The following is a 22,953-nucleotide window of genomic DNA, read 5'->3' as shown; positions in this document are numbered from 1 at the left end:
CACCATTGCATCATCACATCGCGACGAACTACTATAGATCGTTCGCTGCAAATATTTTCAGAATACAAATTGAAATCATCTCTTGCTAAGCTCATACTGGTCTCCAAAGGCCAGTCACACAATAATTTGTTGAATGTTCTGATACCAGACTGCCCAAAGCTTCAAAATGCCCACTCTCACAGGATCCTGTATTTGCCGGAATGTTGAGTACGAGTTGAAGCTCGCTTCGAATGATGATGCGAGAACATCTCTCTGCCATTGCCGTAACTGCAAGGTATATACTTGAAAGTGGATGACAATGTGACTTCGCTGAATCTAAAATGATCGGATAGAAAGCCTTTGGAACTAACTATGGCCTGACGGCCAAAGTCCCAAAGGAGACATTCAGTCTCACCAAGGGAATACCGAAAGAACATGTTGCAGATAACGGCTCTGGAGCTGTGATTCATCGAGAGTTTTGTCAAAATTGTGGTAGCTTCATCTTAGAATATGGGGTATGCCCAGCCTTGTACAAGCTGGTGGAGGATTTCTCTAACAATAGAATCAGGATGCTGCAAAAGACCACTTTCGTTATATTTGTGTCGGATCCTTGGATGACCCCGAAGCATTACCCCCCAAGGGGGAGTTCTTCTGCAAGGCTCGGGCCAGCTGGATGCCGGAGATTCCGAGTGAGTTTTGCATGCTGATATCCTGCCCAGGTTGGTCTTTTTAACTCTGACAAATATTCGTAGATGTATTCCATAAGCAGACAGTAAATGAGTGAGGAGTGACGAAATAGATGAATGCTTGCTCGTCTTCAACAGCACCTCTCTATACAAGTAGTCTTAATGGTGTACGTTTTACACTGTCACGCTTTTCACAACCATATCCGTGGCCAGCAGTTTCTCTCGAATGGAGATCGCATTCAAAAAATCATTGCTGTCCACCCGGCGATATCCATCTTCCAGCGTCTTCTCAATACCGGCCCGTAGATGTCGTTCGGCCAATCGGGCTCTTGCTTCTAGCGGATCGGAGTCGACAAAGACACGATAGTCCACCAGTCCAGCAAGTTCACACCAACCGGGCTCATCAAGAAGCAGATAGTTACCCTCGATGATAATGATCGAAGCATCCGGTGTGATGGAAATCCCGTTCTCGACGGGGTCTTTCGCTTCGTGATCAAATGTAGGTGCATGAATGACATCCGCTGACGACCAGTTTCTAGAATAGGGAGCTGCTAGCGGTGTTTCATCTGCCCAGATGCGGAGTCGAGAGACAAACGCTACAAACCGCTCCACGTCAAAAGTCCATGGAGCTCCCCGACGGATATGTGCCTCTTTGGGGTTGGGTAGCTGATCCAAAGCTGCCCGAGAGAGATGAAAGCCATCCATAGAGAGAAGGGCAGCGCGGGAATTCGAGCTCTGATTCAACTGTTGCACTACTGCCTCGGCTGTGGTGGTCTTCCCGGAACCAGGGATGCCTGCGATGGCAACTAGGAGGCGTGGTTTGGGATGAGCAACGGCCTGGTTGCGGATAGCATTCGCCAGTCGCCGGTACTCGGATTCCATCTGTACGCCGAGGTTAGGTTGACTGCTATGAAGGTCTAGATAGTATCTGACCTTGAATCAATCGCACATGGATATATGTGTCTTATAGTGATGTAAACGAAGTAGATACCTCGACCACGGCTGGTGACAATCAACGGATCATACTGCACAGGAGTAAAGATCAAATTCAGCAGCTATCCGAGGATTCTTCAAATTGCCTGACAATCGTGCAGGGCCGAGTTATGTATGTGTTGGTGGAGCGGGTATCGGGTCACAGTGTTCCGAAGCAACACAGTGGCACTCAGTATTAGCCCGACTCGGCATTCCTGCTCAATTAGGATCTTTGCAAGTGTGCTTTTGGGCTCAAGTCAGAAAAAAGGGGGGGAATTGGAGGTGTTGATGGTTCATCAAACCATTTTGATACCAAAATCATCTCGGAACACAATTCTCCGGCGTTACACCGGCTGGTAATCTATCATCAACTTCATAGGAACTTCAAAAAGAACTTCTCCTTTGATTTTGGTTTAATGAGACTAGGAATCAGAACCGGTGAAATGTAACTTTCAAGAGAAAACAAACATGCTAAAACGCCAGAAATGGCCGGGCCAAAAAGAACCATGCGCCTCGGGCTTTGATAGCCTCCAAGACGCCAGACCTGCGACAACGAACCCGAGAAAATCGAACGGTTCAAATTGATTGACCAAAAAAAGGGGATGCAACAGGAAACAATCATATTCACATCACGTCTCTAGTCAAAACTGTAGAGACCGTTTCCACTTCACGGACTGTTGGCTTCCGAAGCTTTTTCTGTTTCGGGTCCACGTAGAAGCATAAGAGCTGCTGTGACCAACAATGAGAACACTGAGGTCGTGTATGATCACAAGTAGTGCGTTGTTCACGACAGGCTTTACAGTCCCCCGGATGAAGTTGATATGGCTGAAAATCCGGGGATGTGTCTTGGAATGCCGTACCCCGCCATCCAGACCATAGCCACTGGGAGATGCGACCGCAAAGTCCACCCTTCATCTGCCCGCACATAGCTCGGGGACTCTGACTAGAGATCTGAGTTGGCTCTGGATGGATCTGTTCTCTGTAGATCCTGTCAGACATGATCACCTGGGAATAATCTCAGCCTCTCTAACCGCTGGCCCTGACTCTCCATTATAGGTCCACGTGCTCCTTTTAGTAGGACTGTCAGGAGATATTAATTCATGGCAAAAGGAAAAGTACAAGCAAGAAAAAAGGTCGAATACGAGATATGTACCCAAGGCATTCCATGCACCCCCTCAGGCCCTTCAACCCCTGCATTGGAATAATCAAGGCACTTTGGGCACTATGCATATGTCAGATTAGACAGAGAGGTCATGTGGTCAAAGAACATTAGTATCTGTTGATTCATTCTTCATTTCTTCTTTTTTTTAAAGATCATGTTATCTCCAGAGTAACGTCAGGCGCTATTCGATGTTCGGAGTTGCTCACTTCGGAATCACGTTCCACGACTGTGAATGGCGTTCGCACTCGTTCCTGTAAAACCGTTGAAACGTCATAATGGCTTCACTCAACCAGTATCCGAGAGGGAAGGAAAGATTGTTAGGGTGAACTTCAAAGGTTGTTCACACAATAACTAAGCCAAAATGGTTCGAATAAGCGAGGCGATCAAAGATGATCACCGGAAACTGGAATCTTGTTACAACATCATTGTCAACTCTGAAGATGAAGATGAACAAACCCGATTTCAAAATCAATTTACCTGGGAGCTTGCACGACACGCGGTCGCCGAGGAATTAGTAGTGTTCCCTGCATTGGAAAAGCTTCGCCCGGAAGGCAAGGCGAAGACAGATGATGATCGGCGTGAACATTCAGCGGTAAGTGTTCACATTCATACCATTGATAAAGAGAACGATTCTGACATGACACAGCTCAAAGAGATGCTCGACGTTTTCCAGGACCTAAACTGCTCCGATCCACGCTTCATCCCTACCATCACAATGCTGATGGAAGGTCTTGCCCAGCATATGCAAGACGAAGAGGCAAACGACCTGATCATATTGGAGGAGTCCCTCACTTCAGAAGAGAGCGAGAAGTTGGCTAACTCTCTTAACCGCACAAAGATGTTTGTGCCCTCTCGCTCCCATTCATATGACCTGGACCAACCGCGCTATGAGACTGCAGCCAGTCTGCTCTCAGCTCCACTGGATCATCTTCAGGATTTGTTCCGGAAGTGGCCAGAGGAGGAAAGCATGCTAAGTGCGCCACTAGAGTAGATACGGCAGGAAAGCTATTCCAGCAATATAGACTTCTTTGCTTTTCCAACTTTGAGCCTTTAGAATATGTAAATGCGTGAATATAATTGAATTCCTATCCTGGATACTAATCAATTCTCGACGAGCCATTTTCGCTTTGATTGGTGTGGTGAGACTTGCGTTTAGTCCTGAATGAATAGTTGTTAGCGACTGACTCGATATTGTACGGAAAATATACTAACCTTTCCATATTACCTAGACCGCTCGGGGTGCTCTGGTCTGGAGGAGCCTCATCAAGGTAATGTCGAGGTGTATCCCCGTCAATCTCATCATTGAGAAGATCCAGCGCATTACGCTTGGACTTTCTGGATACTTTAGGGTTGTTCACAGCACTAGGGAGGATCAATGACAGCTATAAAAATTAGATAGAAACGGTCAAGCTCACGCTGTATAGCCACGCCTCGCGTTCAATTCGTCTTCGATAGATAAATCGAGATCTTTAGCTTCCCCGAGGCTTGACATCATGCATTTAGGTATTTCAAAAAAATCTCAATTGTCCTGAACATAAGGTTGACGGTAACATTTGTCAAGACATCCATAAGAGCGAGGGAATAGCAGAAAGGCCCGGTGTTATAACGTCATATTACCATCACGATCGGACAATAGATGCTAGGAGCACCGGAAACACCCCGAGCGTATAGTTCTAGCTGCCAATCCTACTTGCAAAATATCTCAAGGCTACCAAGGGGTTTGATCCTAGGTTCGAAACACTTTGGGATATGGGGTATATTCCCCACTCAATTGTCATTGATAAACAAATTTCTAATATACAAAGAACCACAATTTGACAAAAGAAATGGCAATTCAATGCGGACTGTTATAGTCACCTTGTCCCGTGTACCCTGTATAACCACCATGATGCATCAATTCCACATCCGGGTCTTCTTGGGTTTTGCGATATCCCGAGAGAATCTTACTCGGATGAAAGAAGTTGAAAAGCAGACAGCAAACAAACATCAACGCCGCATCAAATACATATATGAATGCCTCTTTGCTTTGAAGAAATCCATCGCTGCCCTGGACGTACTCGGCCACTCTGTAGATTGATCGGACCAAGACCAAGACACTGGCCATATAAAGGACTTTCATATAGCGAGTCCAGGGGATTTGACTGTCGCCTATAGCATGCAAAGGTGTAGCTAGCATGCGGCGATGAAAAACCACGCAAACAACAATGAAAAACCCAAAGAACAGGATTTGAACAAAGAGTCCGACAACAATCATATTGTTTCCAAGTTTTACTTTCGACTTGTCCTTCGCCGTAGCAAGCATGCCACCTCCTTAAGGAAAGAACGAAGTTAGTGGCGTTTTATGTTACAGATAACTTGAGTCACGTACCTCCGCTCTGGATGAAAAATGACAACACATCACCCGTCACAAATATCTTGGTCAGCCATGATGGCCTGACTAGGGAACATGAAGCTCCGTTCAGTAGACGAATGATACGTCCCAGAACCATATATATAGAAGCAGCAAAGAATGCAGGTGCCAGCAGTAGCATCAAGCTCTGTGCAATATACGGCTTGGTGGTAAAATCCGGGGCTTCCTCCGAGCTGGCATACCTTGCCAAGTATCCGAATGCCTCGACTGAAGATAGTGAAATACAATGAGCACAGTTTCAAAAGTGAAGAATGAAGAATCAAGGAGTACACACATAAGCCACCAATCACAAACGGTATGAAGTACCAGGTTCGGTTCCGGCCTAATTGCCAGAGATGTATGGCGGTAGTGAGTCCAAAAATTGCTGCAAAGGCGACAGCAGAACCGGCAGACGGGTCATAATGGTATAATTTAAATCCTTCGGCCATGACGAGAGAGCGTAACGTCCAAGGTCGTTATGGAATAAGATGGCTGGTCTTGGAAAGTGGTTGTATTCAAGAAAGATAGGCGATGATACTCAAAGATAGGAAGGAGTGGAAAGACAGTATGTTGAATAGATTCAGTAAAAGAAATATAGCCTCTCTTATAAGAAGAACTTTGTTATTTAAGTATCTTTTCATCTTGTCCGATCCATACACGCTGTGCTGATATTTCTCTGCCTTGGAGCTGGTAGATGCTTCAGCCCCACAATTAGAGATCACTTTTTGTTGAGAGGGCTCAAAAAAAGGAAGAACTAGTCCTTTTGAGTACAAGAATACGAATTATCCGAGAACGAAAGAGGGTCAAGCTTGTGCAGGTTGGTTTCTCTGATCCACCTAAGAGGATCGTGGTATATTGTCCAATCAAATGTGTTATGGATCTCCCAAAACAGAAAAAATTACGAGTACGAGATCCTAATCTGTAGCTAGCAGTATCCCTTCGATACTCTACCTACCTACCAAGGCGTAACCTTAACATATAAGATTTTTTTTCACCGCGTTTCTTATAAGAGACCGATGAACGAAATACCCCCCAAAATGGCCCATCTCCAGAGGTAAGAGGGATGTCTTGTGTATGTATATAAGGAGAGATACCTAGTTTATGCTCCTACTAGACTTATTCTCCAACCACAGATGATATATCATGTGCCTGGCAACGCGTGGTGCACATCGCCAACTGGTCAATCTTCTGCTAACCACCGGTGTGGGCATCCACCAAAATATACCTCAATGCACTGCACAATGAACAGAGAAGTATACACTCGGCTGCGAGAATGGGATTTCCCAACAAGATTTTTGATAATGTAGTCTGCGCTGAAATATATCATTTAGGCACAACACAACTTTCATAATATTGCCGTGACAATATATATTTTGAATGGTACTCCAAGACACAACATGCTATCGGCACTGGAGAAGAGTAGAGCGATGGAACAATCTAAAGTTTGTCACTGTTTTGTGGCAATGAGCGCTCATTATAATACGCACAATTCGATGAATATACAGCGAAGTGCCTACATGAAGGTTATTAATCCTTCAGAGACACATTGTGGCAAGCTCATCAATCCCTCACTTGGCCCTAGTGCCCGGGGTGGACACTCGATTACAAATTGTAAACAATAGGTATCCTTTGTACGGAGTACAAACAACCCCATAACATTCACAAAAATCCCCGACTTTTTTCAACTCTTCCTATTTTGAGCGCTGAAGAAATTCGAGGTTTATGTGTTTATGTACCTTTTATACAGGATTTCCATACAAGAGGTACCTCATCTTTGCAATTTGCTATCTGGTGCCCTGGATAGGTGTTGGCTTGCCGAGTGTATAGGATATTTGAACAATGTGATCTGTGAAATGAAAACTTGAATTTATCTCCGTACTTTGTTCTCCGACTATCAACCGAGAATTAGAGAGAGTCGAAGTACAGTCTAGACCTAAGCGCTAACAGGCCAAGACCTCGGGAGGAAGAGATGTAGATCGGAGGCGAAGTGGAGAGAGCGGCAACTCCGATCACATGTCTACAACATTTTCATTCGAACTTGGGAATGTGACAAAGTCGAGAGATCTCGAAGATTTGACTGTCTGTACGGAGTATATTTTCATTCACATCCTCTTCTCCTATCTATCTCTCTATCTTCGTTTCTGCTCAGATGGTAAAAATCTCCTGTTTCACCGTTTGTTTTGGGTTACCCCTCGAGTGGGCTAGGGGTTTCAGGTTGACACCCTACATCCCCCCTTAACCGCCGTCACAGCCACTAGTCGATCTTTTTTGTGTTGCTCGGCCTATTGCTCTGAAGAATGGATCACCATGAGTGGACTCGTACTCCTGACTACAACGCCACGGAGGCCTCTCGACTCCGCCGTTCCAGCCTATCACAGACATCTACTCACTACCGCAGTCAAAGGTTTCAGGCACTGAGTTGTTACTGGATGGAAAAGTCCATCCCCAGTTTTCAATGCTGTACCTAACATAATTTAGCATGAAAAAGAATATGGGCTTGTGCGGCTGGTGAAAGATATTTGGGTCAAATACCTCCCACTGTTGCTCCGCTACGTTCGACACGCTCACATTCCTTTCTCCTTGTTGACAATCTGGAATTGTCAGTCTTTCTTTTAGTTGCTTTTCTTTCTTATCAATTGCACTTTCTCTTTTTTTGTCTTTTATCGCTTTCTGGATTACCTCACAAGCATTTGGTCTTGTTATACGTCTCCAGACAAGATGGTTTCTTCAACACGTTCATTGGGCGCTGGATCGCTGATGCTCGCTCTATTAGCTTCCCCCGTGGCAGCTACAAGTTACTCCCTGGTGGAGACTTGGCAGGGAAAGAATTTCCTGGATTATTTCAATTTCCACGTTGGCTCGGACCCGACCAACGGCTTTGTGAACTATCTCGACAAAGAGACTGCCGAAAGTACAGGCCTTGTCAAGGTCACTGATTCTGGCAGTGTGTATCTTGGTGTCGATTATGCTACCAAGCTGGACCCCAAAGGCAAAAAGGGCCGTGATTCGGTACGGATTGGCAGCAAAAAATACTACGACCAGTCTCTCGTCATCGCCGACATCGCCCACATGCCTGGTAGCGTCTGCGGTACCTGGCCTGCCTTCTGGTCTGTCGGAAAGAACTGGCCAGGAGATGGCGAGATTGATATAATCGAAGGTGTCAACATGCAGGACTACAACAAAATTGTCATGCATACAGCCGGCACTTGCAGTTTGACAGATACGGATATGACTGGGTCGGTCAACGCTACAGGTTGTGGTGAGGATCTAGGCACCGTCGGCTGTGTGATCGAGGGTCACCAGGGCAGCTATGGCACACCTTTCAACAAGAAAAACGGTGGTGTGTATACGCTGCAGTGGACCGACGAATCTCTCAAAATTTGGTACTTCCCCCGAAGCTCGATCCCGGCCTCGATTACCAGCGGCAAGCCCGATGTAACAGAATTTGGTACTCCGATGGCTGTGGTGCAAGAATCGTGCGACGTTGCCAACGCTTTCAAGGCCCAGTCATTTGTATTTGATACCACTTTCTGCGGCGACTGGGCAGGAAATGTGTATGGTGATTCTGGTTGCCCCATGACCGGCGGCGATTCTGTCCAGAGCTGCCACAACTACGTCGCCAATAACCCGACCCAGTTTGCAGAGTCATACTGGGAGATCAACTCGGTCAAGATCTATCAGACCGGCGTGAAGGGAATTGCCTCAGCCCCGTCATCCGAGCCCAAACCGGATACAACTGCCGCTGCCCCTGTGGTGTCTCACACGACTGCCGAGACACACGCTACTCATACCGCTACTCTCGCGACACATGCTACTGATACCGCTACTGCTGTGCACTCAACTGCTTCCACGGAAGACGAAACCGCCGGAGCAATTCAGGAGTTGACTCCTACATCTGTTCCTACTGCTGCAGCTACTGCCGAAAGCCCTGCCACTGAAGAAGTCGAACACCCTGCCACCAGCAAGAAGACTCGTACTATCACCTCTATCGTCACTGCGACTGAGACCGTTTGCCCTGAGGATGAGAAATCTTCCGCTATTGCCGCCCACTCTGTAGCAACAACTGCACCCGCTCCGGTTGTGCAATCTGTCCAAATCTCAGCCAACGGCCAAGATACCGAGGCAACGACCCCTGCGGCAGGTGCGGACCCTCTTTCCAATCACGCATCCGTCGCATCTGGTCAGAGCCATGCTGGCTACATTTCCGCCACCAGCCAGAGCTTCGGTGCTTCATGGGCGAAGCCTTCTGCGCCCCCCTCTGCCTTTGTCTCATCCGTTCCATATGAGGCCTCCAACGCTCCGGCCCCTGCCCCTACCGATGTCCCTCCATCTGCTACATCGGGCTCCTATAACCCAAGCGGCTCTCAATCTAGTTTCGGTCCTGTCTTCACCGGCGCCGCCGACCGGCTGTCTATAAGCATGTCGGCTCTCCTCTCTTGGCTCATTGTTGCCTTTTTGGCTTAAATATCTGCGATAGATCTCATTTGGAATTGGTGCAAATTTGGCGGTGGATTTTGTTTTTTCAATATTGTACAGCAGGCCCTAAAGATGGCCGTAGACTTCATCTTATTTCGAATCAGTCTGCCTTTTGCCAGGGCGTCCTACCTTTTCTTGCACACTAAACGCAAAAGCAAGCGTAACTAGTTAATGATGAATTGTTTCCTTGAAACATCAGTGATAATTTTCGTATTTACATGTGCAGACTGACACCATTTATCCCCAGACTCCGTCCCCTCTAGCCCAAATTCAAATGCTCTGCGGTCTAGGCTGTCCACCTCGCCAACCAGTCCTGGGCGTAGCATCTCAGAATTCCATCATCAATTATTCTCAGTCCGCCATCTCGCAAAGTTACACTACTTCTTTCAGCTTTCTCCGTAATGAACCTTTTTGGTCCATTTTGTAAAGATGATTCATTCCCATGCATCGTCTCGTAATGATGAATGAGCTTGACCGCCGGATTGACATGTTCCTCACCCCTCGTCTCACTCCGACGAAGTCTCATCAGCCATTCTTCAAAAGGTACGGTGTCGAATCGGAACCCACAACTCTTCAACGTGTGTAGCAAAGACGACCAGGTGAATTCGCGAGAATTACACAAATTGAAAATCGAGTCATCAACGTACTCCACTACAGCTGAGTTCGACGCCGGATTTTCTCCAAACACACTTGGCGCAGCACACGTGCTCGCAAGTTCAAGAATAGTGGCCGCCAGCTTATCCACCGGAAGCCAAGAACATATCTGCGACAGCTCGGGCAATGCACCGAGTGTTAGTGCCGACCGGATCATTAACGGCAGAGCCTCGGAGTCATTCCAAAGGCCTTTCTTCGAGTGACCTGAGACTTGGCCAATTCGAAGAGAATAAGCCCGTGCTCCATTGCGTCGTGCGTTACTCACAATCCGCTCTCCAACTAGCTTGGACTGCCCGTAGCCCATAAGGGCGCAATCCAAGTCGACTGGTTCTTCTAGGATGTCGGGTGATCGAGATCCGAGCGCGGTTGAGACGGACGAGCAGAACATCAGGACGGCAGGCTCACGTCTATGCACGCATAAGGAGAGTTGGATCAAATTGTATAATCCCTGGATGTGTGGCTCAAACTCAGCCAAGGGAAGATTGAAATTGACGGGCCATGCTGTGTGGATAATGAGCGAGACCGTGTCGAGCATGTGCATGATTGTATTTTGATCCAGCGATAGCCCAAAGTTGGGCTGTTCAATACGGCTGTTGAAGGCGACGATCTTTGCTCTCTGTTCGGGGGATATGGGAAGATCTTTGTCCGTGAGAGTGCGGAGAATTGAGTCTAGTGGCGATTCACGTCGTGTGAGACAGTACACTGTGGAAATAGTGTCGTCGTTGAGAAGCTCATATAAGACATGGGCCCCAATTGACCCGGTAGCTCCTGTCAAAAGCTTGGTTATGTTAGTTTCTGCATCCGAGCTCCGACAGGAATATAGTCACTCACCACACTGCTGGTTCCTGAGAAAGCGTGCGGCCGGGGCGTGTGCCTCTCAAATACAGAGTATTTCTTGACCAATTCAGTCATTAAAGAGACATCATTATCGGCGTCTTCAATTGCCTCCCCTTTTTGCAAGGCACAGATATGCCGAGCTAACTGTGATATACAGCCCGCTTCAAATATGACGTTCGGACCAGGAGCCTGGCTCATCTCAAACTTGAAATGTTGTAGAATAAGACGTCTGAAATGGATTGCCTTGAGACTATCCACACCCTCGGAGAAGAAGTTCGCATCGACGCTAGAAATAGGTATTCCAAGTTCTTGCTGGGCTAGTTGAAAAAGAATGCGTTCTGTTTCCGCTTCATCAAGCAGCAGCTTCCCATGAATCTGTTCCTTCTCCGTATAAAGGTCTTCGATAAGTTCACTGTGTTCTTGGTAGACCTGCGCCCGGATCATGGACCCTTTATCTGTTCGAGCAAACTTGGCGTCATATGGCAGTATAGCAACCAGGTTCCGGGATATTTGAGAGAAACTCTCTGCCTGAGAGTTGGCTTCTTGAATTATTGGCCAGATTGCATTGAGATAGTTGTCTTCTGAGAGAGAGTTGGCTTCAGGGTCGTCCGCTCGCAAGATCAATAGTCCTGGAGCAGCTTTGCCTACTCCGACCACAACTGCGTCGTGAATGAAAGGGTGTTGTTTGATGTGACCTTCAATCGGGAGTGGTAGGACCTTTTCGCCATTCACTAGGTTAATTCGATCGTCCAGCCGTGAGATGTATTTCCATCTTCCCGCAATTGTAGGATGAGGAATGAAGACATCTTTTGAATGGAAGGACCCTGGTGGCTCGTTTGAATTCGAAGTTGTTAATGCCGGATGGCCAGCAAGGTAAACGCATTCAAAAAGCGAGTCTGATTCAGAGATGGGCTTCATCCAAACATATGGTTGGATATTGTCGAAGAATTTCAGATAGTTCCAGTAAGGGTCACCTTTTGGTCGGGAAATTGATTCTGCAACAAGGCCAGCCTCGGTGCTACAATTTGTTAGACTTGGTGTGACTATGTGGGTATCCGCAGAATCCTACTTACAGGCCGAATGAACCTCCAAAGTGTACTCCTTCACTTACCAGGCGATCGCCCAGTTCGTCGGGACAGGGTGCACCTCCATATGTGACCAACTTGCATTGCCTCAGCGCTGTGATACCGCGAGGATCATCAATCAAAATTTGAAGCATATAGGGAACCGCTGCTATAGACTCTGGTTTGGCTTCTGCGAGGGCGCTAGCAACGAGTTCTGCAGTCAAAGGCAGCGCAGCATTCCACATATAGGCCGTCTTTCTCATCCACATCGCCTGTAATGCTGTGGATAGCCCATGGAGGTGATACCATGGCAGAGTATTGAAGGAAGTGAAACCAGGACCCCTCAGCGGGTGAGTCATGATGGCTTTGTGTGTGAGAAAGAGTGGTTTTGGGGTACCTGTCGATCCTGAGGAATGAAGGATTAAGGCGACTTTCTCGGGGTTTCGATTGCGATGCAAAACAAGCGATGGCGATTGTGTCTTGTTGTACAAAGAGCATGAGAGTATTGGACGGCAGCTCACTAGCCTCCGACGGAGGATGTCACCCAATGTTGAGCGGATATTTGGAGCTTGGCTATATATGATTGACTCGCAGTTGACCGTTTCTAGTAATGAGACGCAGGCTTCGCCCGAAAGTCTTGGTGAGAGCATCATGACAGTATAGCCTAGTCGACTTAGGGCAAAGAAGGTGATCACCATGTTGAGGTCGGACAAAGTAAGAAGTGCCACGGTGGACGGGCTTTGTATTCGCTGAACATCGATTTGTCAGAATGTCGGAAGAAAGAGCTCAATTAATGACCTACCTGCTTGAATCCATCACCTATGAGCATAATGACAGCTTGGTTTATCATAGCATCCAAGTGTTTCCCGGTGTAGTACTCATAGGAAGCTGCATCGTTCTCGGAACGAGGATAGGCAAGAATGGGGCATTGGACGACATCAGCGGAACGTAACCGAATCAAGTCGTCGAGGACTTGAAGAGATCCAAACTCCTGCACCAATGGGTTGATATTGCTGGAGGGACCAGCATGTGCTGCCTGACTTCCACGCTGGATACCCATATTGAGTAGAGAAGTATTATAGAATGGGAGGAGAGGTGCCACAGCAGCTTGGTGTTTCCAGGGCTATATAGAGGGCAAAGCAGTATTTAAGAAATGAGTTCCCATTCGAATAGATCGCTGAACTGACCCATATTACCAGATTAGCCTATACTGACTGCATTCGGGGTGCCCGACACAAGAAAGTCTGCATCGGGAAAGATATACACATCGCACGGATTCAGCCAAATAGCAAACAGACAGGATCAGCAATGTGCCATGTTGTGATAGTCATGCAGGTGCTAATTCAAGCCACCAAGGCGCGTATCGAACAGTTGGGGCTTGAGGGAAGAATATTGTTCTCGGCAATAGTCATATGCACGTACTCCATGTACAACAGCACGGGTTTAATGCACAGGGATTGGCTCGCTGAGCGAGTTGTGTCACCAGCAAACACTCAGCTTGAGATCACAGATTTCAGGTGCCTAGAATGAACAATGGCGTTGATCTAATGGCAAGATTGGCTTGTTCCATCTAGTGTGGCGTGGGCTATCTACTAGTTACATCACTAGTGGCCAAATTCCAACTCTTGGGAATAATTCCCCTGTCGAGCTCTACCCATGTGCGTCAAGTTCAACATTATTCTCTATCATCGGAGGGAAATTTAATCACTGCCAGTGGCATTCGTTAGACTGCGGAGCTGCCCGAGACACATCCGCCTCAGCTGGAATGAAAATACCGTTGGAAAAACAAATAATTTCTAGCCGTCCCCGCTGGGCAAATGACCTTGCCGATAAAATATTGAGGCCGTAATTGGCTGTAACGTCAACTCATTGCATATTCATAGTTCTCAATCTTGCTTTGGGACTCTGAAAATTTATTGTGGAAATCAGGGTGACTGATGACGGCAGTGAAAGTCAGCCTTCAGCCTGGAGCATTTTGGGTGTAATAGGTCAAGGCTACACAAAACGCTGTGTCCAGACATGCTCTAATGACGTGTTTGGTCTGTATTTTATTGGTTGTCGAATATGTTGAACTACTTGCCGAAGTTACCGCGTAAAACCAGTCTTACTTTTCCACCGGTGCTAAATCGGACTAAGACCCATTCCAGACAGCCACGGAGCAAAGGGCCAGCATCAGCGATGTCTCACTAAAAGTGTATTGTGGGAAGGCCCCCTACACCCCTGGATGCCGAAGAGGAGCCGAGGAGCGACGGGAACAGGAAATCCTTGGAAGATGGTCTAACTGAGCGATAATACAAATCATGTTCCATATCAAATGGTTGGTGTTGATTCTTGTAATGGAAGTCTAGTATGAAAAGTCCATATATATGGTCCTCCAATCATAGAAATGGATCGGGAGCGGGCCGGGAGAAGCATCCGGAAAGCTGGGAATGCTCAGATCCAAGGATCGGATCTATAAAATTAGGGGCATAAGCGTCCTCGGAGACCAGCCGGGATCCATTTGAAGAATGCTGATCCGATCAGACTTATGCCGATCATTCTGCCCTTTTTGTATTTTCTTGCATGGTAGGTCTCAGAATACAGACCTAGACATAGCATTCCAGGTATCGGGAATGAGCCTGCGGCGTTCCGTTAGAAGGCGAAGTACCCGAAGGTTTGGTTCGGCATAGCATTCCTGAGTATTTCTGGAACAATTGGTAATTACTTCCCTCACATAGAACATTCTTGAGATCTGAGACATATGGATCGTACCAAGGAACGTAGGAAGGTATGTGTGTAGGCATGAAGCATGACTGCAATTTATCGAGATTGAAAACCAGGCTACAACTCTAGACAAGGATGTACAAAGAGATTGCAAGATACAAGCCGAGTTTATCAATACCACCATCTCTCTGTATTGGCTGAAGGCACAAATTTCCATTGATGAAGCTAAAAATGCAGAATAACACTGACTGAAACAAAATGCGATGATCTTTTCAAGCCTAACGAGCTAGATGGATTCCTTCTCCGACTTCATTTCCAAAAATTCTAGGACCCGCAGCCAGGAGCGACTAGCCCGGGCAGCATGCTCCATCGGAACGGCCGGGTTATCTTCCCCGGTGGATCTCGAGAAGACTTCCATACTGACCCACCCAGTATAACCCAGACCGTTAATGCAGGCATCCGTCACTTCGCGAATCGGAAGGTATCCACCCCTGTCTTCTTCACACGGAAACAGACGAGCATTCCGCGACCAGGCTAGCAGAGTAGGTAGGCCTGGTGCGTGAAGAAAGGGAGTGTGTGGGTCGACCCGTTCGCCGTCGGCAAGCTGAACCATCATCACTCGATCCAGATCGATCTCTCGTACAAGCCGGTCCATCGATTTCCGCAGATCTTGATCTGCGTTTGGGGGCTGTCGCCCTGTTGCGGAGGTGGGATCGGCCCAGACTCGCGCTGCTATGTTGAATGTATCAAGACAGATCCCGAGATTGGGTCGATTGGCACGCTTGATCAAATCCCATGAGTCTTCCCAGGTGTTGATGTGCGTCCCCCATGCGAGGGCCTCATATGCGATGCGCACTGGGAATGCGATATCTGCAGCCTCGGCTAGGTCTGCTGCGAGACAATCTCGGTCGGATGTGATCTCCGAGGCGTCGAGAAAAGATGAAGGGATCAAGATGAACAGTGAGTCACCGAGAATCTTGCATAACCGGACCCAATGTTTGAGCTCGTCGATCCGTTCTGCATGTCTTTGTCGATCAATGAGGCCTTCGTAGTGTCGGAAAGGCTGGAGAGCTACGATCTGCAGATCACGCGCAGCGCATAGATCTCGGATAGCGCGCGCTGCATCAATCTCGTAGTCTCGGTCAGTGCGGGGTGCATTGTCATGTGCTTGAGCTCGAATGTTTTTGGCGAGCTCGGCAAGGTCATCATGAAAGAGCTCGAGTCCTTGTTGGCCGTTGACAGCGGCAGCATCAAGCTTGGCGACGATGGGGTGTAAAGTCGCAGCTCCCAGACTGACTGTTGCAATAGCTGGCCTCCATCGCGACTCAACTTCGGGCGTGGGGGTAATTGAAAGCGAATGCATCTTTAGAATATTTTGGGGATTGATCTGGAACAGTCATTAGTCCTCTCCATCACACTCTTTATAGCATAAAAAGCAATGCCACAGCAAGAGGAGACTCCTGTTTCCGTGCTGATAACATCTCAGTTCTTTTCTTTTCTTTTTTCTTTGCTAAAAAAAAAAGCAAATCCCAATGTGGGTGGCGAGTACAGAAAGCACATTCACAAATGGTCCGGATTCGAATCACACACTGTAGGGCAAGCATGAACGTCCTAGATTATCTCAATCGACTTCTCTCAAATGCGGCACATTAAGACGACGGGCCGAGAATGACTGAATAGTGGAGCATCTAGAAACGATACGCCCCGGGTTTCAGCTGTTTTCGGGGTAAGCTTACCTATAATGCATCCGTCTGTTGTAGGAATGGATCGAACGCCGATAGAGACAAGGTTTCTTGATTTCTTTGCCTTGGCTGATGTGACTCTGGGGGGTGCCAGGGACTATAAGATGCAATTGAGATCCAGCCAAAGACTTTCCTCATCCTAGCTTGTGCAACTCGAAGCAGACAATTCCACACTCTATATCGATCTATCGGTGCTTATTCTTCTTGAACCGCCAGAATGACCATCACCACTCCCTTTAACGGTTTAGTCAACCGACTCAGCCAAATGATCTTGAAAGAAGCATCGGCGCCATCTCCGCAAGCCCATTTCGAGCTATTGCGAATGATTGACCAGCTGAGGTCTGCAGTGGAAACGCCAACAGAAACTGTGTTACGTTTGATCTACCAGGTATTGTGTTCCACAGACTATGATCAAGTTCATATTCTGACTGGACTCTAGCCTCCTCAAAATGCCGCGTTGCGCGTTGTCATCGATTTGGGCATTTTCGCTTTGCTTGCGGAGAAGCGCCACAGAGGAACAGGACTTTCAGCCGCTCAGCTGGCCAATTACACAGGCGCCGACCAAGATCTAATTGGTACCTTTTCCTGCAGAGACAACAGTTCGTCACACATTGTGGATCCCACTAACTTCGTCAATTAGTCCGACTGATGCGTGTTATGGCTTCTCTTGGGCTGTGCATCACACCGATCCCCGATCTTTATGTTGCCAATGATAAGACCGTGGCACTGACTCAGCCGATTGGACGAGATGGAATCCCATGCATGTATGTTGGTGATGTGGCTTGGACCCTTGCATCTCTTCCCGCCGTCACTCACTGACCATTCGTTTAGTTATGATCTTACCTTTCCAACTCTGAGCAAGCTCCCAGAGTACCTACGGGCGCATGGATATGCCAACCCCCAGGATTATACTCAGTCACCTATGCAATGGGCCGTTGGACAGAGTCAATTCGAGTGGCTTTCGAGTCATCCGGAGCAGCAGGAGCTTTTCAACTCGTACATGTCTAGCCGTCGTGAGGGTAAACCAATGTGGTACGATGTATACCCCGTGGGTCGACTGTTTGGCCATGCCGTGCCATACAAAGATACCGTCTTCATGGTAGACATTGGTGGGAACCAGGGGCATGATCTGGGCAAATTCCGACGGGAGTATGGTCATTTGGCAGGAAGAATGGTTCTGCAGGATTTGCCAAGGGTAGTTGAGCGGGTCGATGGTGAGAGCGCAGGAATCGAGGTGATGGGACACAATTTCATGGATGCTCAACCCGTCAAAGGTGCCCGTGCATACTACTTCCGCTCCATCTTCCATGACTGGGATGACGAAATCAGTCGGAGGATCCTCCAAAATACGGTATCAGCGATGGCACCGGATTACTCTCGAATTCTGATTGTCGATTTTGTCCTGCCAGACACCGACACGCCCCTGATGCAGGCTTCGCTGGATATTCAGATGATGAGTATTGGAGCTGGTGTCGAAAGGTCGGAGCGACAGTGGAGAGATCTCTTGCATAGTGCTGGGCTGGAGATCACAGGGATCTGGAATCAGAGCCCGGCAATGGAGTCGGTGATTGAGGCAGTTCCAATGCTGAAATAGAGCAGATAAGGAAATAATTTGAGCAGATTTGGTATTTGAATTCCAGTGAAATATGACAGATGCAATAGGTGGTATGGGCAAAGAGAGGTGTGAAGAGTAAAAGAAATCTAATTATGAATTGTTTTAAAAAGATAGTAGTCCATCAAGGCTCAACGACTCAAGTAGGCGGCGGCTGAGCGTGCTGCATCTTCAACAACCACCGTTTCCTTGAAATATAACCTGTGCGAGCCCAGTTGCTTCTCGAATGTGGCCCTGTATCTTTCATTCTTCATCAATCCTCCTGTCAACACCAACACAGAAGCATCAGATGGCTGATAACCAGTGGCTTGAGGCTTCACCAAGCGACCGATAGTATCGCCAACAAGCAAAGCAATTTGAGAGCTCACGATAGCTGCCGCAGTCTCATTTTTGTCCATCAGGTCGAGGACAACCGGAGCAATACTGGCAACGCGTGACTTCACACCCTGAGAATGGTTCTGGGCCAGGATATTGTTCAACAGGTCGATACTGGCAGTCTCGGAGACCGGACACCCCAGTTTCTCCGCGACAGCCTTAGAGAGTTCATCGCCTCTAGTCTTGTCAAGTCCCAAGGTAATATCCTCGAAGACTCCCAGTGTGTGTTGGATGGCTTTCATGCCGATTGTGTAGCCACCGCCCTGATCGCCGAGCATGTGACCCCAACCCCCAGACCGGGCAGCGCGAGCGTATCTTTGTTGATCCTCGGCCCATTTGTATCTCATTGCAACACTGCCTGTACCTGCAATCACTACCAGGACCGAAGGTGTACCGAGCGATTGTGGAACACCAGCTGTCAATAGATCTACGTCGTTGGTTAACTGGAGGTCCTTTTCTTGAGTGATACCAAAAGCCTGTCTCAGCTTAGGTGCTAGCACTCCCTCCAGCCCAGCCCGGTCAATACCGGCCAGTCCAATCCAGACAGAGCTGAAGGATGTTTGAAGAAGTTCCTTCCACGAAGCCTCTGTCCGTTCCACGTCGCTTGGCAGGGCGTCATTCAGAGCAGCCTTTGCTGCGCCAAGTAATGTGCCAATGACTCCATCTATATCTCCAATGCTATCGGTTCTGGAAAGGGTTAGCTTTCTGATAGATAGGATGAAACCAGAAAAGATATCGTACAGATTGCATGGGCCAGCAGATCCCTGGCCCACCACTTTGGCTCCGTCAGCTACAGCGGCAGCGCACTTGGTACCGCCACCGTCAATGCACAAGGCAAACTTTTGAGTGGGGTTACTTGTGGGCTTCTCTTCGATGGGCTTAGAGATGGCAGCCAGCGCGTTGGCCAAAACTCCACCCGCAGCGTCGAAGTATCCCTGACAAGTCTCAACTGACTCCCCAGTCTCTGAAACTAAGATGGCTAGCTTTACACTGCCATTGCATTTTGCAAGGACAGCGTCCAATTCGGCGTCAGGTGCAGACTGGCACTTTGCACTCAGTCTCCGTAGAATATTGCGGGATCTTTGCTCGAGTTTCAAATTTGACGCCACAAGATCAACCATCTTGAACATCAACATTAGTCGGAGTACCACAGTCGGGGGAAATTACAACATACCATGTTTCCGTAAGTCTTTCCTGTCCGAATCATGGTACCGGTACTAAGCATATTCAACACCAGTTTGGTAGCAGTGCCAGCCTTGAGACGGGTGCTACCAGTGACGACTTCGGGCCCAGAAACGGGTGAAATAAGGAAGTCTACATCCCCCGAAAGGCCAATCGCTGAAGGAACTGTACAGACAACTGCGATGGTCACACACCCAAGACGCTTAGCAAAGGCAAGACATCCCATCACATAGGGAGTGCGCCCAGAGCTTGCAATTCCAATGATGCTATCAAGCTCTGGGTTCAGATTGAGAGATTTCATCTCATCTTCTCCGGCTTTCTCATCATCCTCGGCTCCCTCCTGGGCCGATCGGATGGCGGCATCTCCACCAGCAATCAAACCGATAAACTGCCCACGAGGAGCGTTGAATGTGGGTGGAATTTCTGACGCATCCAAAATTCCAAGTCTATCGAATTTTGATATTTTAATTTTGTTCGAAATAGGGGACGCTGATTCATGTGACTCACCTTCCACTGGTGCCAGCGCCGACATAAATAACTCGTCCACCCTGTCGAACCCGCGGGGTCAATGCGTCAATTGCTCCTGCGATAATTGGTAGACAAGGAACAACACTTTCGGGAACTTTGTGATCGTCGGAATTTATCACAGTGCACATGTCAAGTGTTGACATGCGGTCAATATGCACGGTTCGGGGATTGACCCCCTCCGTTTGGAGTTGAGATAGACTTCCAAGATCCATCATGCAGGTTGTTCTTGGGTGATAACTTAGAAGACAACAAGCCTGACGCCGTTTCTTGTCAAAGTTTTATTTATTTTTCGCACGAATCACGAATCGGTGACAGAAAAGAGCGATAAGAAGGGGGTTTTTAGACGATTGGGGAGGCGACGCAAGACCCATTTCTATTTGGCGCTATACAAGCCGAATGCCTATTATCGCCCCATTTCCCGAGCCTGAAGCCGATGCGGGATACAGACAGGATTTTTGTACGTAAAGTCAAGGCAGTGCTTGGCTTTCTAGAAAGACCCCAAATGGGGGCCGTTGCAAAGTAGAGTAGCAACGAAGGATCTTACCTGCATGGGATTGGTCCGGTTCTCAAGCGACCGGGGTGGATATCTCACTCCTTCTCCAGACTTTTCCCAACAAGGAGGTTGATGTGGGAGGATAGTGGAGTTATTCTACGGTATTGGTCGGCCGAGAAAATACTAGGGTCGTGTGATAAGGCGTTACACTATACAGTGCAATCTAAAACACATGGGTTTACTCCACCTTCACTACTACGCCAGGTGAATTGCCCAACAGATACCCCGATGATAACACAATCCTTGTCTTGCCTGTTCTCCCATGCAACCTAACCCCCCTATCGCGTGGGGCCCCAGACTTGATAAGCTGGCCCACACGGGTGCAGTAGTCCGATATAGGGGGAAGGGAAAGGATTGCTGAAGTCTCGAACATAAGACCCCGGTTATTCCCTCCGGACTTTGGTGGTTTCAGTCTCATATGCACAAGATGTCTCAATCAGTCGAAGATGGGCAAGTTGCCCGGTCTGAGCAAAATGAAAACCGCTCAACCTTGTACAAGATCTGGACCGGTTCTTGGTTTCAGATCATTTTGATCAGTTTCATCTGCTTCTGCTGTCCTGGAGTAGGTGTTGCAAAGAATATTATCAATGACCGGTGAACTAACAATGAAATTAGATGTACAATGCCCTCAGCGGTCTTGGAGGTTCCGGTCAAGTTGATCAGACCGTTGCTGCAAATGCCAGTGTAGCTCTTCTGTCTTGTACTGCAGGAACTGCTCTTTTCATCGTTGGCCCCATCTTCGATCGTGTAGGACCCAGAGTTTGTCTCTTGCTTGGAGGATGGACCTATGCCTTGTATTCTGGCAGTCTTCTGTGTTTCAACGGTATGCTGAAGTATCGAACTCTAGGGTGTCAGCTACACAGCTAACAGAACTCGAACAGCAACCAATAACGGCGGCTTCGTCATTGCCTCCGGCGCGATTCTCGGTGTGGGTGCCTCCTTCTTGTGGGTGGCGCAGGGTGCTATCATGACGACCTACGTCCCTGAGTCGCAAAAGGGTCGTGCAATCGCCGCCTTCTGGATCATCTTCAATCTGGGTGGTGGTGTTGGATCTCTCGCCAGTTTTGGCCTTAACTTCAAGTCGAAGAGCGGCACTGTCAGTGACTCAACATACATTGCTTTGCTTGTCATCATGGCTTTCGGATGGTTGTTGGGAGCACTCATTTGCCCGCCCTCGTATGTTAGAGTTGCCCAGTTGGTAGTCACACCCGAGAGCGAGAAGAACATCCGCCAGATTATACGACACTCTGTGAAGACTATCTGCAACTGGCGGGTGTTGTGCATGTTGCCCCTCTTCTTCTCGGCCAACGTGTTCTACTCCTACCAGCAGAATGCCGTGAACGGTATGAATTTCAACATCCGGACGCGTTCCCTCAACGGTTCGCTTTACTGGATTGCCCAGATGCTGGGTGGTCTCGTCATGGGTCTCATTCTCGACATTCCCGGTGTCAGCCGACCCAACCGTGCTCGCATCGCTTGGGTTTTCCTGTTTGTCACTGGAATGGTCATCTGGGGCGGTGGTTATAAGTTCCAAGTGTGGTCTGATGAGCGCCTGGTTCACGGCCTCAAGCAGGATATCGATTACACAGATTCTGACATCTCAGTGGGCCCGATGTTCCTTTATATCTTTTATGGTGCCTATGATGCGCTGTGGCAATCATTCTGCTACTGGCTCGTGGGTGCTCAGTCCAACTCCCCGGCCACAGCAGCCGTTCTGGTCGGAGCATACAAGACCTTCCAGAGCACTGGTGGTGCGATGGCGTGGCGCATCAATGCCATGCACAAGCCCGCGATGACCCAATTCGCCATGAACTGGGGACTCTGCATGGGTTCGTTAGTCATCGCTATCCCAACCGTCTTGGCTATCACTATGACCAGTGATACAGAAACACCAGCAATTGATGAGAAGCAAGACCCGGAGGTGGAGGAGGGTCGGGAGGTGGTGAAGTCCTAATTTTTCGTATATCAACCAGTGGTTAGGGGAAAGGAATATATACCATGGATAGATATACATATTGTAAAGTAGATAAAGAAGAGAG

General features: G+C 48.2%; 11 protein-coding genes across 11 annotated transcripts; 5 read left to right on the top strand and 6 right to left on the bottom strand.

Annotated features, from left to right (window-relative positions):
• Nucleotides 1–166: 166 nt before the first annotated feature.
• Nucleotides 167–712, top strand: N7500_005799 (GFA family protein; the record flags this gene model as incomplete). The annotated part of the gene is made up of 3 exons (XM_056676943.1): nucleotides 167–274; nucleotides 333–494; nucleotides 548–712. The coding sequence occupies 3 exons, from the start codon at nucleotides 167–169 to the stop codon at nucleotides 710–712; spliced, it is 435 nt and encodes a 144-aa protein (XP_056531943.1).
• Nucleotides 713–839: 127 nt separating this feature from the next.
• Nucleotides 840–1,547, bottom strand: N7500_005798 (phosphoribulokinase/uridine kinase family protein; the record flags this gene model as incomplete). Its single annotated transcript, XM_056676942.1, has 1 exon — nucleotides 840–1,547. One exon carries the CDS (start codon nucleotides 1,545–1,547, stop codon nucleotides 840–842), a length of 708 nt encoding a protein of 235 aa, XP_056531942.1.
• Nucleotides 1,548–3,160: 1,613 nt separating this feature from the next.
• On the top strand, nucleotides 3,161–3,790 carry N7500_005797 (uncharacterized protein; the record flags this gene model as incomplete). Its single annotated transcript, XM_056676941.1, has 2 exons — nucleotides 3,161–3,391; nucleotides 3,446–3,790. 2 exons carry the CDS (start codon nucleotides 3,161–3,163, stop codon nucleotides 3,788–3,790), a joined length of 576 nt encoding a protein of 191 aa, XP_056531941.1.
• A 106-nt stretch (nucleotides 3,791–3,896) lies between these two features.
• Nucleotides 3,897–4,294, bottom strand: N7500_005796 (Con-6 family protein; the record flags this gene model as incomplete). Its single annotated transcript, XM_056676940.1, has 3 exons — nucleotides 3,897–3,957; nucleotides 4,012–4,161; nucleotides 4,215–4,294. The coding sequence occupies 3 exons, from the start codon at nucleotides 4,292–4,294 to the stop codon at nucleotides 3,897–3,899; spliced, it is 291 nt and encodes a 96-aa protein (XP_056531940.1).
• A 339-nt stretch (nucleotides 4,295–4,633) lies between these two features.
• On the bottom strand, nucleotides 4,634–5,637 carry N7500_005795 (RTA1 domain-containing protein; the record flags this gene model as incomplete). The annotated part of the gene is made up of 3 exons (XM_056676939.1): nucleotides 4,634–5,109; nucleotides 5,168–5,416; nucleotides 5,484–5,637. 3 exons carry the CDS (start codon nucleotides 5,635–5,637, stop codon nucleotides 4,634–4,636), a joined length of 879 nt encoding a protein of 292 aa, XP_056531939.1.
• A 2,269-nt stretch (nucleotides 5,638–7,906) lies between these two features.
• On the top strand, nucleotides 7,907–9,652 carry eng2 (putative GPI anchored endo-1,3(4)-beta-glucanase; the record flags this gene model as incomplete). Its single annotated transcript, XM_056676938.1, has 1 exon — nucleotides 7,907–9,652. One exon carries the CDS (start codon nucleotides 7,907–7,909, stop codon nucleotides 9,650–9,652), a length of 1,746 nt encoding a protein of 581 aa, XP_056531938.1.
• Nucleotides 9,653–9,950: 298 nt separating this feature from the next.
• N7500_005793 (uncharacterized protein) lies at nucleotides 9,951–13,342 on the bottom strand (the record flags this gene model as incomplete). The annotated part of the gene is made up of 4 exons (XM_056676937.1): nucleotides 9,951–11,096; nucleotides 11,150–12,173; nucleotides 12,229–12,968; nucleotides 13,022–13,342. Coding segments are annotated over 4 exons (3,231 nt in total), but the record flags the coding sequence as incomplete, so codon positions are not given.
• A 1,866-nt stretch (nucleotides 13,343–15,208) lies between these two features.
• On the bottom strand, nucleotides 15,209–16,285 carry N7500_005792 (sugar phosphate isomerase/epimerase family protein; the record flags this gene model as incomplete). The annotated part of the gene is made up of 1 exon (XM_056676936.1): nucleotides 15,209–16,285. One exon carries the CDS (start codon nucleotides 16,283–16,285, stop codon nucleotides 15,209–15,211), a length of 1,077 nt encoding a protein of 358 aa, XP_056531936.1.
• A 596-nt stretch (nucleotides 16,286–16,881) lies between these two features.
• Nucleotides 16,882–18,258, top strand: N7500_005791 (uncharacterized protein; the record flags this gene model as incomplete). Its single annotated transcript, XM_056676935.1, has 4 exons — nucleotides 16,882–17,052; nucleotides 17,104–17,239; nucleotides 17,305–17,428; nucleotides 17,496–18,258. 4 exons carry the CDS (start codon nucleotides 16,882–16,884, stop codon nucleotides 18,256–18,258), a joined length of 1,194 nt encoding a protein of 397 aa, XP_056531935.1.
• Nucleotides 18,259–18,407: 149 nt separating this feature from the next.
• On the bottom strand, nucleotides 18,408–20,573 carry N7500_005790 (putative glucokinase regulator family protein; the record flags this gene model as incomplete). The annotated part of the gene is made up of 4 exons (XM_056676934.1): nucleotides 18,408–19,338; nucleotides 19,393–19,772; nucleotides 19,826–20,279; nucleotides 20,341–20,573. The coding sequence occupies 4 exons, from the start codon at nucleotides 20,571–20,573 to the stop codon at nucleotides 18,408–18,410; spliced, it is 1,998 nt and encodes a 665-aa protein (XP_056531934.1).
• A 768-nt stretch (nucleotides 20,574–21,341) lies between these two features.
• Nucleotides 21,342–22,868, top strand: N7500_005789 (putative MFS transporter; the record flags this gene model as incomplete). Its single annotated transcript, XM_056676933.1, has 3 exons — nucleotides 21,342–21,476; nucleotides 21,530–21,737; nucleotides 21,796–22,868. The coding sequence occupies 3 exons, from the start codon at nucleotides 21,342–21,344 to the stop codon at nucleotides 22,866–22,868; spliced, it is 1,416 nt and encodes a 471-aa protein (XP_056531933.1).
• Between the last annotated feature and the right edge of the window lie 85 nt (nucleotides 22,869–22,953).

This window comes from Penicillium coprophilum, assembly GCF_028826855.1.
Source record: "Penicillium coprophilum strain IBT 35676 chromosome Unknown utg000004l_segment0_segment0, whole genome shotgun sequence".
NCBI classification, from domain to species: domain Eukaryota; kingdom Fungi; phylum Ascomycota; class Eurotiomycetes; order Eurotiales; family Aspergillaceae; genus Penicillium; species Penicillium coprophilum.
Note: the sequence above shows the minus strand (reverse complement) of the source record. Positions and strands in the feature narration are given on the sequence as shown.